Source organism: Bemisia tabaci, chromosome 3, assembly GCF_918797505.1.
Source record: "Bemisia tabaci chromosome 3, PGI_BMITA_v3".
NCBI lineage: Eukaryota > Metazoa > Arthropoda > Insecta > Hemiptera > Aleyrodidae > Bemisia > Bemisia tabaci.
This window is the reverse complement of record NC_092795.1, coordinates 62,115,832-62,128,792: the sequence shown is the minus strand read 5'-3', so window position 1 is coordinate 62,128,792 and position 12,961 is coordinate 62,115,832. Positions and strand designations below refer to the sequence as shown.

At 41.7% G+C, this 12,961-nt stretch overlaps 1 protein-coding gene across 4 annotated transcripts in view; it reads right to left on the bottom strand.

Annotated features, from left to right (window-relative positions):
* Positions 1 to 12,961, bottom strand: part of bark (C-type lectin domain-containing protein bark beetle) — a 176,270-nt gene that overhangs the window by 137,501 nt on the left and 25,808 nt on the right. The window contains exon 1 of one of the 4 annotated variants that reach the window (XM_072298990.1): positions 11,176 to 12,002. The exons of 2 other annotated variants lie outside the window; for them this stretch is intronic. In XM_072298990.1, coding sequence (XP_072155091.1) covers positions 11,176 to 11,577 — 402 coding nt within the window. In that variant the 5' untranslated portion in view covers positions 11,578 to 12,002. Of the gene's footprint in view, positions 1 to 11,175; positions 12,003 to 12,961 lie in introns of those variants that run through there. One more of the 4 variants, XM_072298992.1, reaches the window with a different exon arrangement.

Here is a 12,961-nt window from a genome sequence, read left to right as displayed (position 1 = left end):
ACCGGTTGCCACTTGGATCCAAATCTCCACAGCAATCCACAACGCAAGGCGGATCTTGAAAATTTCACATCAAAGTTGGCAACACTGTGAGGAGCGCGAAGAGTGCAGGACTGCGCCTGGTGGGCAAGCGCGAAACTGGTCCGGGCGCTGCGCTGCGCTGCCGCTGCACCAATGCATCATCTTGCGCAAAAACATTTTCGAAATCACGACTCCAATCAATGCAACGAGAAACAACGGCACGACGCGACGCACGACTACGCGGACACAACCCGACGTAACTCGATCTTAAAATGAGCTTTATTATCCATCCAACCCCACGTTATCCAGGGCTCACCTATTAGTTCAGTTACACCGTTACGTCAGGGTAGCGACGATAACTCCTGTTCTTACTCATAACAGCGTATCAACATGGAGTTTACATTGCAGTTACGTGGTTCTCAACTATCGAGGTAGTGCGGACATTACGCTGGGCCTCTGGGAGGGGGCACCAGCGCAGCGGGGGAAGGGGGGCTGGGAGTCGGGTTACGGGTGGAGGGGAGGGGTAACTTTTAATACCTCTGGCCTATTACCGCGGCTTGACCCTCATCCTGAGGACAGGGCGAAAGCTACGGTGTTACGTCACGGGGCCCGGGACAAAGCTCCAGGCGTACCTCCGCATCCGAGGGAAAAAAAATACGCTTATATAAAGAGCTCTTAAGTTGGTTCGTTGCATTTACTGTAAGTTTGAAATTTCAAGATTTTAAACTTCTTGAACCCTTGAACATCCAGAGTTTGTGTTTAAAATATTATTCCGGCAAATTATTATTTTTTTGTGCATACAGCGGCTCTTTATCAGGCATTTTTCCTGCAGAGGAGAGTCTTCACTCTGCTTGCCGATACGCTCAAGAGGGAGAAAATGACCGTTCCGGCGTTGCGGCGAGAGGAAACGCAGTGGAGCACACTGGAAACTCATTTCCTACGCAAGAGTGGAAGAACGACTCGTTTCCTTGCACGCTGCACGCGCCGCGAGCGCTGGAGCAGAGATGCGCCAAGACACGGGCACGGGCACGCCTAGCCAACGTTGTCCTCTTCACCGGGAAAGCCAGGCTTTTCCAGGCTCCAGCCAGTCAAGTCACAGGCCACTTGGCAAGCGCGCTAGCTTAACAAGGCTCCGGGATCCAGGAACCCATGAGGAATCGCTCATGCAAAAAAGCAACGGGCTCCAGTTACAGCTCCAGTTGCGTGGCCAATTACCTCCCGAGTCTGGGTTCAAGGGCCTCCGCGGATACGCTAGGGACACGGACTCATCCCTCAGGTATATTACAAGTCAAACGAGAGTGCCATCTTCAGAGGGATACTACTCAGGCCACTGCCTGGGAGCTATCCGAGGTCAAGGCAGAGAGTGTGGCGGGTACTCTCTGCTCATAACAATAGATGTATCGTCGAATTCAACAGAGACACAAGTTGAGACTTAATTTGCCGCTCACTTTCCTAGATATAAAAAAATTACTTTTAGACACACTTTTGTGTTTGGATCCACCTATGTGAAGATCTCGATCTCTACGGTACGTAGGTTGCCTCCTAAAAAGTTAAGGGTTGTGGTTGACTTCTTAAAGTCAATTAATTCCTTGCATCCCTCGAAGTCTCGGAAAATGTAGATAAATTGCAAAAATGTGTCAGTGCCCAATTTGTAAATACATCAATTTGACTTCAGTTTTGATTAAAATGAAGGACAAAAAACAATAGATTTTAACCAATTTCGGTCCGCATTTTCGCTTCTTAAAATCGGCGAGTTCAAAACAGACCAACTTTGAAATTGGAATTTTTAATGGGTTATTTCTTATCGTCCCTCCGATAGACTAGCTATGTAATTAATACAAATTGCTTAGAGATCGCTAGAAAAATATAAATTGTCCGTATGTCAAGTTGTTACATCTAACGTTAACGAGAGAAAGGGAAAAATCTGAAGTTCCTTTAATTGTAGAAAAGGTGAATTTGTTTCATTCTGAGACAGTGCAGTCTGATTTTATATTACCTACATATCATTATCATTACTATTCGTATGCTACGTATGCTTAATAGTAGTTCAACACGTTTAAAAGTGTTTCAGCACGTTTGGTGAAAAGCGACAAGTTAATCTAAAAAAAAAAAATACGCTTTCCTCCACGCTCGGTTTGAAGGATGGTATCTGCGGTGAGCAAAATCTTTAGTGCTAGGTATGAGTCTTACGGTTGCGGGGTTGCGATGCCGTGGAGAAAAGAGTGTAATTAAGCGTTCTGGCGGCGTGGAATTGGGGTTGTCTTTGGCCAGGGGCGGCAACTAGGGTGGATCCAGCTGCGCTAGCGCCAATTATCGATTCGCATCGGTTGGCAATACCGAGGAAATTACTAACGGTAACGTTTCCAGAATTCACCGCGGCTCACTCCACCACACCGCGGCTCCGTCGAGGTCTGCATCATTGGCCATAGCCTAGCCACCTCATGGCTAAGGTAACAACCAGTGAACGACCGAAAATTTGGAAATCGTCGTAGATTTGCATAGAGTACATAGAGTCGTAATGTAAATGGGAGAGCTGGCGCCATGTTCTGCTCGACGAATTCCGAGCCCGGTGTGCGCCGAGTTCGAGTCGCTTTTTCGATACATTTTCGATCCAAAATGGCGGTGTGGAATACGTGGTAATCCCTATCTCCTCTATTGTTGTTGTTGTCATCGGATGGCCGGGTACCCGTGTATTGCAAACAATCAATTATGTATCGAAAAAGTGACCCGGCGTCACACAGGAGTCTCGGAATTCGTGACATGGAAAATGCTTAAAAGTGGCGCCAGCTCTCCCACTTACATAACGACTCTATGTACTCTATGTAGATTTGCGGTAAATTGTTTGGGCAGGTACGAACATTCATTTTGGATAAAATGATGCACCCTTTTGAAAAGTATTGGACGAGACGAAAAAAATGCACCAGTGGTTGTTTTTCTTAAAGAGCGTTAAAGTCTCCTTTGAATCTTATTTTAGGCGCGAGGATGTGTTCAACGGTTCAACTGCAGGGTAGTAAAATTTTAACAAAAAAAAAAAAAAAAATAATAACATTTTATGGACGTGTTACGTGACGAGAAGAACAATAAGCACCAGTGGTTGTTTTTCTTGAAGAGCGTTTAAGTCTCCCTTGAATCTTTTTTTAGAAGCGAGGAGTGTTACACTGCAGGATGGTAAAATTTTATGGTCAGAATCCTGAAATTTCTCGTAAAATATTTATCGCAATTTCCGAAATTCATTGATGTGTCCAATTGCTGACAGTAATCACATCAACGCTAAATAATTAACAAAACTCTGCCAACACAATACTGTTGCATAATGTTTTGTTCTTTTCATTACTTGTGTGTCACATGCGTCACGAAAAAGAAATAAAAATCTGAAATTAAGAGGAAAAAGTAAAGTTCATAGTTTTTTAGTTGTTTTTTAGTGCTGGTTCGGTTTGGTTTTGGCAAGTATCAAGCCCTTAAAATTAATGTTTCATACGTTACGTGAAATTTACATGCTTTCTGAAATTTTATGAAATATTTCACAGCCATTTCCAATGAAGATTGGAAGTTCCTGAAGAGGAACTTCATTCAACAAAAAATGTATTACACTTTTTTTTTTAAGTCCTGGTACACAATTCTAGGTGTGTAAATATCTGTAAACATGTAGTCAATGACACGGTTTTGAAGAAGCTGAGTCTAAAGGGTGTACTTTTTGAGAGGTTTGACGTAGAACAAAGGTGAGGAAAAGACAGATAAAGCTTTCGCCGTCTTTTATAGCGTAAAATATTTGAGGAAAAATTAAGAATAATAGATTGATCGTGTGTGAAAAATTTGGTGACGAAGCCTGGCGGAAAAGTAGAACAAGTTGTAAGAACTAAATATTTGAGGTATCAGATTCGCCCTATGCAAGAGAACCTGACACTATCTGCGCCGAAAAGCGGTGAGATCATGACCTCAAAAAATGTTTATTGCGCCAGGAAAATCGAACTAACTCTTAAACATGCAGCGATGAAAATCACAGGCAGGTATAAAGTAGAGCTATTATCATACCACGCACGAAGAATTTTTCATTCTTCAGCATACTATTATTTTGAGTTTAGGAACTGAAACCCCCTTCGTAACCAAAATTCTGACCTCCACTCCCACCAACAGTGTTCCATGATGCCTGCGGGTCGTACTTTTTTATGACGCGAAAAATGTTTGCCACTAGGTTTTCAGGGCAATGGCCTACCTGCCTCCGACGAAAAGCAGCCTTTTTATAAAAGGCGTAAACCACTCAAAAGCATGCGTGGAGGGCAAATGGTGGATCCGGCATTTCGACAAATGCTCCCACAGTTGGTCAAATTTTAAAAATTTACAAAAATTCACAAATTATTGACAAATATGACTTGAATTTCTGATATTGAAAATGTGTTAGACCGTGACTGTGGGGAAATTTTTCCAAGCAATATATATTTTGAGCCAATTTTAATTTCATTTAAAACTTGTAAAAAATGTATCTCTAGGTATAATATACTTAAAACCGATCGCGCGCTAGAGATTCGAGTCTAGAGATTAAACCTCCTACCGACGACCGCTCATACTCCATGAGACGCGCTTTAGGTCTGATCGAATTCCAACTATCGCTTAATCCCCCACAACTATTAACCGCTTTTTTGGCTGAGCTTTACAAACTGAAAATAGGTTCAGAAAAAAAGAAAAAAAAAAAAAAAAAAAAAAAAAAAAAAAAAAAAAAAAAAAAAAATCCGCACATTTATTTACGTCTCTGTTCGCTAAGCAAAGAGTGTGAAGACAGCATGTTGAAAATACATGGCTACCAACTAGCAAGTGAAGAAGCAAGAGCAATGCTAAGGAAGAACGCCGTATTAACATTCGAGAGTTGCCAAGTTTCCTTTGATAAAACGTGTATTTTTGACGTAATATAAGCAAATTTTTCCTTGAAATTTTTAGATATTTTAGATTAAATTGCGCACAAAATAGTCAGAAAATTTTGGGGAATATTTACAATTTTCCCAGTAAATTCAGGCTTCATCGAAGGAAATTTGGCTGACCTGAAGGTTTATACGGCGTTTTTCCTTAGCACGGCAGAACGCCTCTCTAGTTAAAGTGGTCCGGAACTAATTTTTAGGCTGATTTGCCAAGTTAGTGGCGAGGGGCTTGAGAGCCGATCACAATGATCTCATCAATCAAGCAACTCATAGGCTTGCGTCTCTAGACGGCAGCGCGGAGGAATAAGGCGCTGCGTGCTCATAGACGAGTTTATTAGCATGACGGCAGGTACTTAAAAATGTGGGTCATTCGATGACTGACGCCCAGCCGAAACTAGACGTATTTTTTTCACAGTCTTTGTTGATCCTCACCTCACGCTGCGGCTTCGAATCCCCCTTCTCCATTCGGGATACCCACCGCCCACGCATTCCTACTTTTAATATACCGTCCAGTAACGCTGCTACCGTTCTGTTGTCCAGGAAGAAATAATAGCGATTTTCCAATATCCCAGCAATATTGCCAGCTTTTTCGGTTCGAATCGGCATGCTGCTTTGAAATATTGAGATACACCATAGGCTTCAACAATTCACAAATTTTCCGGAGGAAGTCCGCGTAAACCCGTCCGAGGTGTCTGGATCCGGCTAAGAGTAGAGTCCCTTTATACCCAGAGTTAAGACAACTCCTTTGGTTGGGCCAGAGTTGGGCTGAAAGTGGCCTAAAAAAAAATCCAATTCTGATTGGTTCTCGCTCATGGAGGCCGAAACGAGTGCACCAAGATGGCGGTACCTCGTATGTGAACAAGAATAATGAAAATATTACCTAATTGTGGTTTATCAAGAGTAAATTGTTATTTCCATCAGTCCAAAATGAAAATAGATTAAGAAATTATTCACAAACCAATCTCATTTTCTTTTCAATTGATCAATTTGTTGATGTTGTTGTTTTTGTGTGACAGACATCGCAGGATTCCTGATCCTTATCCCTCAATATCGTCCGTTTGGGTGCACTCGTTTCGGCCTCCATGGCCAGCCAAGGTCGGCTGCCAGTCAGCTGATAATCGAGTTGTCTTAACTCTGGGTATAAAGGGACTCTACTATGAGTATGAATCGGTGCACAAAAGTAAAAGTCTTATAATCATGGCCGCCTGTGACGTTGGCGCCACGGCACACCCGAGGGGCTTTGCGACTAGACACCAGAAAAATCCCCGTCAGAAAGCCCGTGCGCTGAGGGCATAGCACAGGACCACACTCCCGTCCTAAGGAAAAACCTCGTATGAGCCTTCGAACCTTGTCATATTCCCTTCGATAAAAACCGAATTCACTGGGAAATTTCTCAATATTTCTCCACCATTTTGCCAGGCAATTTTGTTCACAATTCAATCTAAAACATCTGAAAATCCCAAGGAAAAATATGCATAACTTTCCTCAAAAATAAATATTCTGTCGGGAGAGATGTGGCAACAGCAGAATGCTGATACGGCGTTCTTCCTCAGACGGGAGGGCAGGGCGTCGCCGAAATATTTCGTCGCGCCTCTGACGTAAGGGCGTATCTCGATTTCCACTTGAGCCCTGCTCTCCATATAAATCCATGCTTGCTGGGGCTCATGTGCAAATCGAGATACGCCCTTACGTCAGAGGAGCGACAATTTGGGGGCATTGTTCCGGAGGATTTTTCGGGCCGAGCGTCGCGTCGGGCGTCCGCATTGAGGGGACATTAAAGTATGAATTTTGGCCGGGTGTACGACCTTCCATTGTCGCAGGATGAAGGCGGCAAACGGACCATTGTCGACTGCATTCAGGCGCACAATAATTATCTTGCCTTGTTACATGTCGCCAGTATGATGCTACGAAGACCGAGTATGCCGCGGCTCTTCCAGACTTGTCAAGTTGCCAAAAAATGTCGTAAATGTTCATTAAGGTCATGAATCATCAATAAGCAATAAATGTTCATTAATGTAAGAAATGGATTGCATTTTGCAACAAGGAACCAATCTCTGGCTCTTCCATAAAAGCGGATGACAATGAAACCAATTGACATTTAAGCTGTTTCTAAAATGAGTCAGAAATAGTGGTTCCTTATAGCAAAATGTGATCAAAATGTTCATTAATGTAAAAATGTAATTAATGTTCATTAACCGTCCATCGGAAAAATCACTTCAGCCACAAAGACTTAAAAATAATGCACTGCTACTACAGCGTACACTGGAAAAAAGCCGCTTGGATCTAGAGTCCAGACTCTTAAAAACAATGACAAGAAAAAATACTCTCGATTCAATCAGATTTTTACTTAGATCAAGAACCAAGCCTCTTAGTTTAAGCGGATTTCCTTTCGATTCAAGCAAAAATCCGATTGAAACAAGAGTACTTTTTCTTGTCATTGTTTTCAAGAGTCTGGACTCTAGAACCAATCGTCTTTTTTTCCAATGTAGAGGATAGTTCTAGGTATAAATGGACCGCGTTAAGCGAAAGAACCAAGCCAAATCAGGTATTGTGAAATTTAATTGGGCAATTTAATTTTTCACATGAAAAAAGTCGTGTGGATTTTTTTGCAAATTCCAGTGCATTTCCTGCCTGGTGCGAAGCAAATTCCCCGATTTCAAAAAAAAATCCGCACAAAAGTTCTCCCGTAAAAAATTAAATTGTTCAGTTAAATTTGGCAGAAACTGACGTGGTTTGGTTCCTTTCTGCTAAACGCGGTCCTAATATTTGGGGAGAAGAAACGTCCAACGGGCAACAAGGTTAAACTAAATCTGAGTATTAGCCGGTCGAAGTGCTACGAATTTTCTTCCGATAAATTCAGAATTTTTCGGAGAAATTGTAAAATATGGACTTCATCTTTTTGTGGCGAAAAAATATCGCCCTCCAAATATCCATCCTTTAAGCTCTGATGACTCAAATATAATTATACATTATACTAAAATTTTAAAGCTTTTTAAGCAAGTTTTAAAAATTTAAGGTAAATTCCTGGTCTCCGACGTAAATAGCCTGGTTGCTAATCGCCGCGTCGTAAATTAACTCACTGTTGCAATGCTGCTTATTGTGAGATCGAGCAAAATATTACATCATCGACGAAAAACTTGAAAATTTGAACGGTCTCTAATTCTAAAAATACAAATGTATTATAGGTGATCGTTTCCAGGAAAAAGAGCCTTAATCCATCAAAATTTTAGACTAAGTTATTGAAACCAGAGTAGAGACGGTTTTTTTTTTTTATTTTTTTTTTTTTTTTTTTTTTTTATTTTTAATAATGATTTTAAGAAAAATAAACGCCCAATAACCATAACCAGACCACAGTTTTGGCGGTTTGAAGTTCAGAGTCGAAAAAGTTACTTAAAATTCCGATTTCTCGTATTCGACGTTCGGAATTCTCGAGGGTAGACGCAATTTTTCGCCCTCTACTAGCAAAGATACAACTTAAATCGCTTACAACTTGTTTTTGAGCTTCTAGATGAAGTTTTTCGTCGAATTTCGTGATCCGCTTATTCTACCCAATTTGACGGAAATCAATCTACTGAAAATTTTACTATCGAGGGTGGGAAGTCCCTGTTCAAATCCCTTGGACGGTCAAAAACTAAGAGCAAAGGAAATTCAAAATCTGATAAATACTATCAGGTTTTGCTAAAACTGCGCATAAGTACTGTTCCTTTAAATAATGAGTGTAAATGATTTACTTAAATAACTTTTTATTTGGAAATTCTGAACCTGCCATCCTGACAATGATTGATACACAAGAGAAAGAGTCGCACAATCTTAGCAGCAATTGATAGTTCTATCCAGGTTTTGCATTTTCACTCCTCAAATGAATTACTTTTGGCAGCGCTTTTCGTGATGCCACGAAATGTTGAGAAAATCGTGTTGTTTTTGTTGTGAAATGTGGCTATGACGGGGTCTGACAACCGAGCGAAAAAATAAGGATCGTAAATTATTATTTTCGTGTCTCGGGAAGGATCGAAGACGGGCTTAGCGCCAGTCGCTGTGCGTTGTTGCAGGATTGTGCAAAAATTATACCTGCATTCTCCTTTGCTGACGAAAATCGACGTTTGCCAAGCCAAATCGGATAAGAATTCTCTCGAAAGCTTTGTCTGTTTCCTGTTTCTCTTTCAATTACTATGAAAACTATCGAATACCATCGATTACTATACCGTAATTCGACAAAGGGATTCTGAACATTTCACGGAGAGATACGCGTTTAAGTTTCCTCACAAACGAATTTTTGACTGAAGAAATTTGATGACACCAAAATATTTTTACAGCGTACTTCCGTAATATGGCAGCGTTCCGGTTTATGGTATGGGTGACATAAACGCTTGCAACATGACACCTTTCAATTTTGATTGATAACTCAATCCTTGTGATAAAAAATGGTATAATTGTCCTACGAGTAAGGAGATATACGATGACTGGTGCCACTCAAAAATCTTATTAGTCCCAACTCGATTGTTCCGAAAAATTGTTATCTCATTCGCAAAGCTTGAGATTGTGCAATCCTCCCATCCACTCGACTTTGACTGAAGAAATTGATGACACCAAAATATTTTTAACAGCGTACTTCCGTAATATGGCAGCGTTCCGGTTATGGTATGGATGACATAAACGCTTGCAACATGACACCTTTCAATTTTTGATTGATAACTCAATCCTTGTGATAAAAAATGGTATAATTGTCCTACGAGTAAGGAGATATACGATGACTGGTGCCACTCAAAAATCTTATTAGTCCCAACTCCGATTGTTCCGAAAAATTGTTATCTCATTCGCAAAGCTGTTGAGATTGTGCAATCCTCCCATCCACTCGACAAGCATCTACTTAAAGCATCTATTTCCATATTTGTCAAATAAAATAAGAAAATGAACGAGAATAATTTCTTATGCCAATGACAGGAAAGTGCGTTTTCTCTCTTGTCGGTAGAAAAAACGAAGACACTTAAGGAATATAGTGGGTAGGTATTTTAAATGTATTTTGCAAAGAAAATACAGTATATTTTTCTTGTTCGTAGTGAACCAAGTACCATTTGCTTAAATCATACTGGTTTCACCCCAAAGAAAAAGATTAGGGACAAGCAAGAAATTTTGTGGAAAAATGAAAGCAAGGCCTTTCGTCCTAAGTGCTATGTGCAGAGTTGCCGGTTCGGGCTTATTTTGCCAACTTTGTGTATTTTTGAAAAATTGGAAATTTTTGCGGACGCATTGGCATCGCTGCCTGATAAGTAACTACACAATGCTTATTCGGGTACTTGCATCGTTGCAAGCTTTCTGTCAAGTTCTACTTTTCTACACTTTTTTTTTAAAAAAAAACGTCCCGAGGCTCGTGGGTGGTATGAATGGAGGGGCGGGGCTACCCGGCTGCTACCTTCAAAAAAAAGTCACAGGTTTTGCGTGAAACTTTCGTCATCTTTGAAATTTAATTGAAATCAATATTTCGTTTAAAAAAAGCTCAAAATTGCCCACACTGCTGTTCAAAATTCCCCCTCCCGCTCCCCTCTGAGCTGAGAGAGCCGTTAATCCCCTGATGTCTTTCCGTCCTTCTCTCACAAAAAAAGCTCACAAAACTTATGTTTTGCTCTCCGAATGGTGGGTAACATTCTTTCTTCGTATTGTGTTTTCTCCTTTAAAACGATGAAAGAAAAGGGGGAGAGCAGGGGGTGGGGGGTCCATTGGATCGGAACTCTACAGACCAAAAACTTTACATCGAAAAACATCATTCTTTGCGATTTCCGGAGATTTCTGATCAATAGACACCTCGTTCCACCCCGCCAAAGCACGGCAGATAGTGCCACTGATAAGGGTATACTTTCGCCTGCCAGATAGCTTCGGGAAAGTCACCCTGGCATTTTTTTCGAAAAAAGCTAGGGACAGCGCCGCCGTGTGAACATTCGAGAGTTGCCAAATTTCCTTTGATAAAATGTTCATTTTTGAGGAAGGTTATGAATATTTTCCCTTGAAATTTTCAAGAACTTTAGGTGGAATTGCGAGCAAAAGTATCTGAAAAATTGGATAGAAAATATTCAAAAGTTTACCAGGAAATTTGGCAACGTCTGTAGGTTCACACGGCGTTTTTCCTTGGCACGGCAGAGTGCGTAGTTGAGAAATCGCCGCCGTTTTCCAGGATTACATCAGTATGTTAGCTAGGTGTCGATGTTTCCCTGAGCAGTGTACACCAGTATGTTAGCTCGGTGTGGATGCTTACCTGAGCAGTGAGTACTCCACGGACGGTGATCCCGATCATGGGCGAAAATCGGAGCTCGACTCCAGGGTCGATGATGAGCTCCCCAGATCTGTCGATAATCAAATCATCGCGCACTAAATACGGGCTCATATGCCGCTCCAACCGGAGCTGTTTGTTGATTATGGTGCCTCCGGCCAGCTCGGTGATCTGGTTCGAAAAGGTGGTCGTAGCCACCGTCGAGTATTGGTACCAGCTCGGATCCTTCCCGAAATCCTCGCATCCTACCGCGCACAAACCCACCAACAGGATCGCACAAGTCTTCAGAACATCACTAATATCGAAGTAAATTAATCCCATGGCGAAGGCACTTGAGTTACGTCGAGTAATTCCACATCGGGAACCACTTGTCGGGACATTCACCATCACAAACGCGTGGATTTCCGCTTGAGGAAAACCATTTTTCCGTGGCGCAAAGCCGAACAAAACACTTGCTCACGAAACACAGTATCCGGGCGTATCACCTTAATGACATAACATCACCTGAGGCTGAACTTTCGTCACTTTGGAATCTGGACCCGTCGCGCGTCGAGGAAAGCTCAGAAAGCGGGAATTGTAATGGGATAGAAGACGGGAATTGGGTCGGGAGGAAGCACGGAAACACGGGAAAGCTGCCGAAGCTTTTGTTTACACTGGGGAAACACAGGAACAACTGTGGCGCGAGGGAGTGAAGGACGGGCTGCCGCGGATCGACCTGGCCGCTGCGACGCGAACCGAAGAACTGGAGGTTGAGCATTTGAACTTACGTAGCGACCGCGCTGCGATGCGGACTCGCCCAACCGTTCCGATGCACTCTTTCTCTCTCTTTCTCCTCGTTCCGCTGCACTCTCTCTCTCTCTCTTTCTCCCACCACCTTCACCCGCGCGCACCTGTTACACTCCGAGTATGGTTTTACTATTCTTTTCGATTCGGCCGCGTTGATGGCTGACGTTATCATGGATATGGTTCGCAGGGTCCTCTTATCACTTATCAGACCGATGATTGTCCATGTCACTCTCCTTGATTCTGGGCTGAGGTCCAATTGCAATAATTGCGTGCACAGCTCCTGCGAGAATGTGCAAATGCAAATGCAATGCAATGCGGTCGGTAAAGGGTGGAGTCACGATAACTTGAATAGTTTTGTCGCCGTAATAGACAACACATTTTTCGATCATATTTTTAGTAGTAATGATAATCACTCGAATTTTTTCGCATTAATCTTCCAAGGGTTACGTATTATGACGCTTTTTGATGATTTATTGCTCTACTTCTCAATTAACATTATGTAAATTCCGAAAATCTGCTGTCTATTACGCGGTAAAAAGTCAGCACAACAGACAGCACATTTCGGCCCTTTATATATTAAAAAATTGAAAAGTAGAGCGATAAATTTTTGAAGAGCGTTATAATACGTAACAATGTGTAGATGAATGCAAAAAAATTCGAGTGATTATCATTAATACTAAAAATATGACCGAAAAATGTGTTGGCTGTTACGGCGACAAAACTATTCCAGTTATCGTGAAACCACCCAAAAATGTAAAGCAGTCAATGGTAAAAAATTTGTCCTAAAAATTTTCATTTGTAGAAGATCCCCCTTGGTCGCATGTGTGGAAAGTACCTATCTACTTAAAAAATTCAAAAAGAATTGTTTCACCTTATGTTCCCTCTTTCTTTTCCCTAAAAATAAAATCAATTTTATAAGTGACACCTCTTGAGAGAAACCTCAGCTTCTTTAAAGAGCTACAAGAGTAGCCTTCTGAAGTTAATG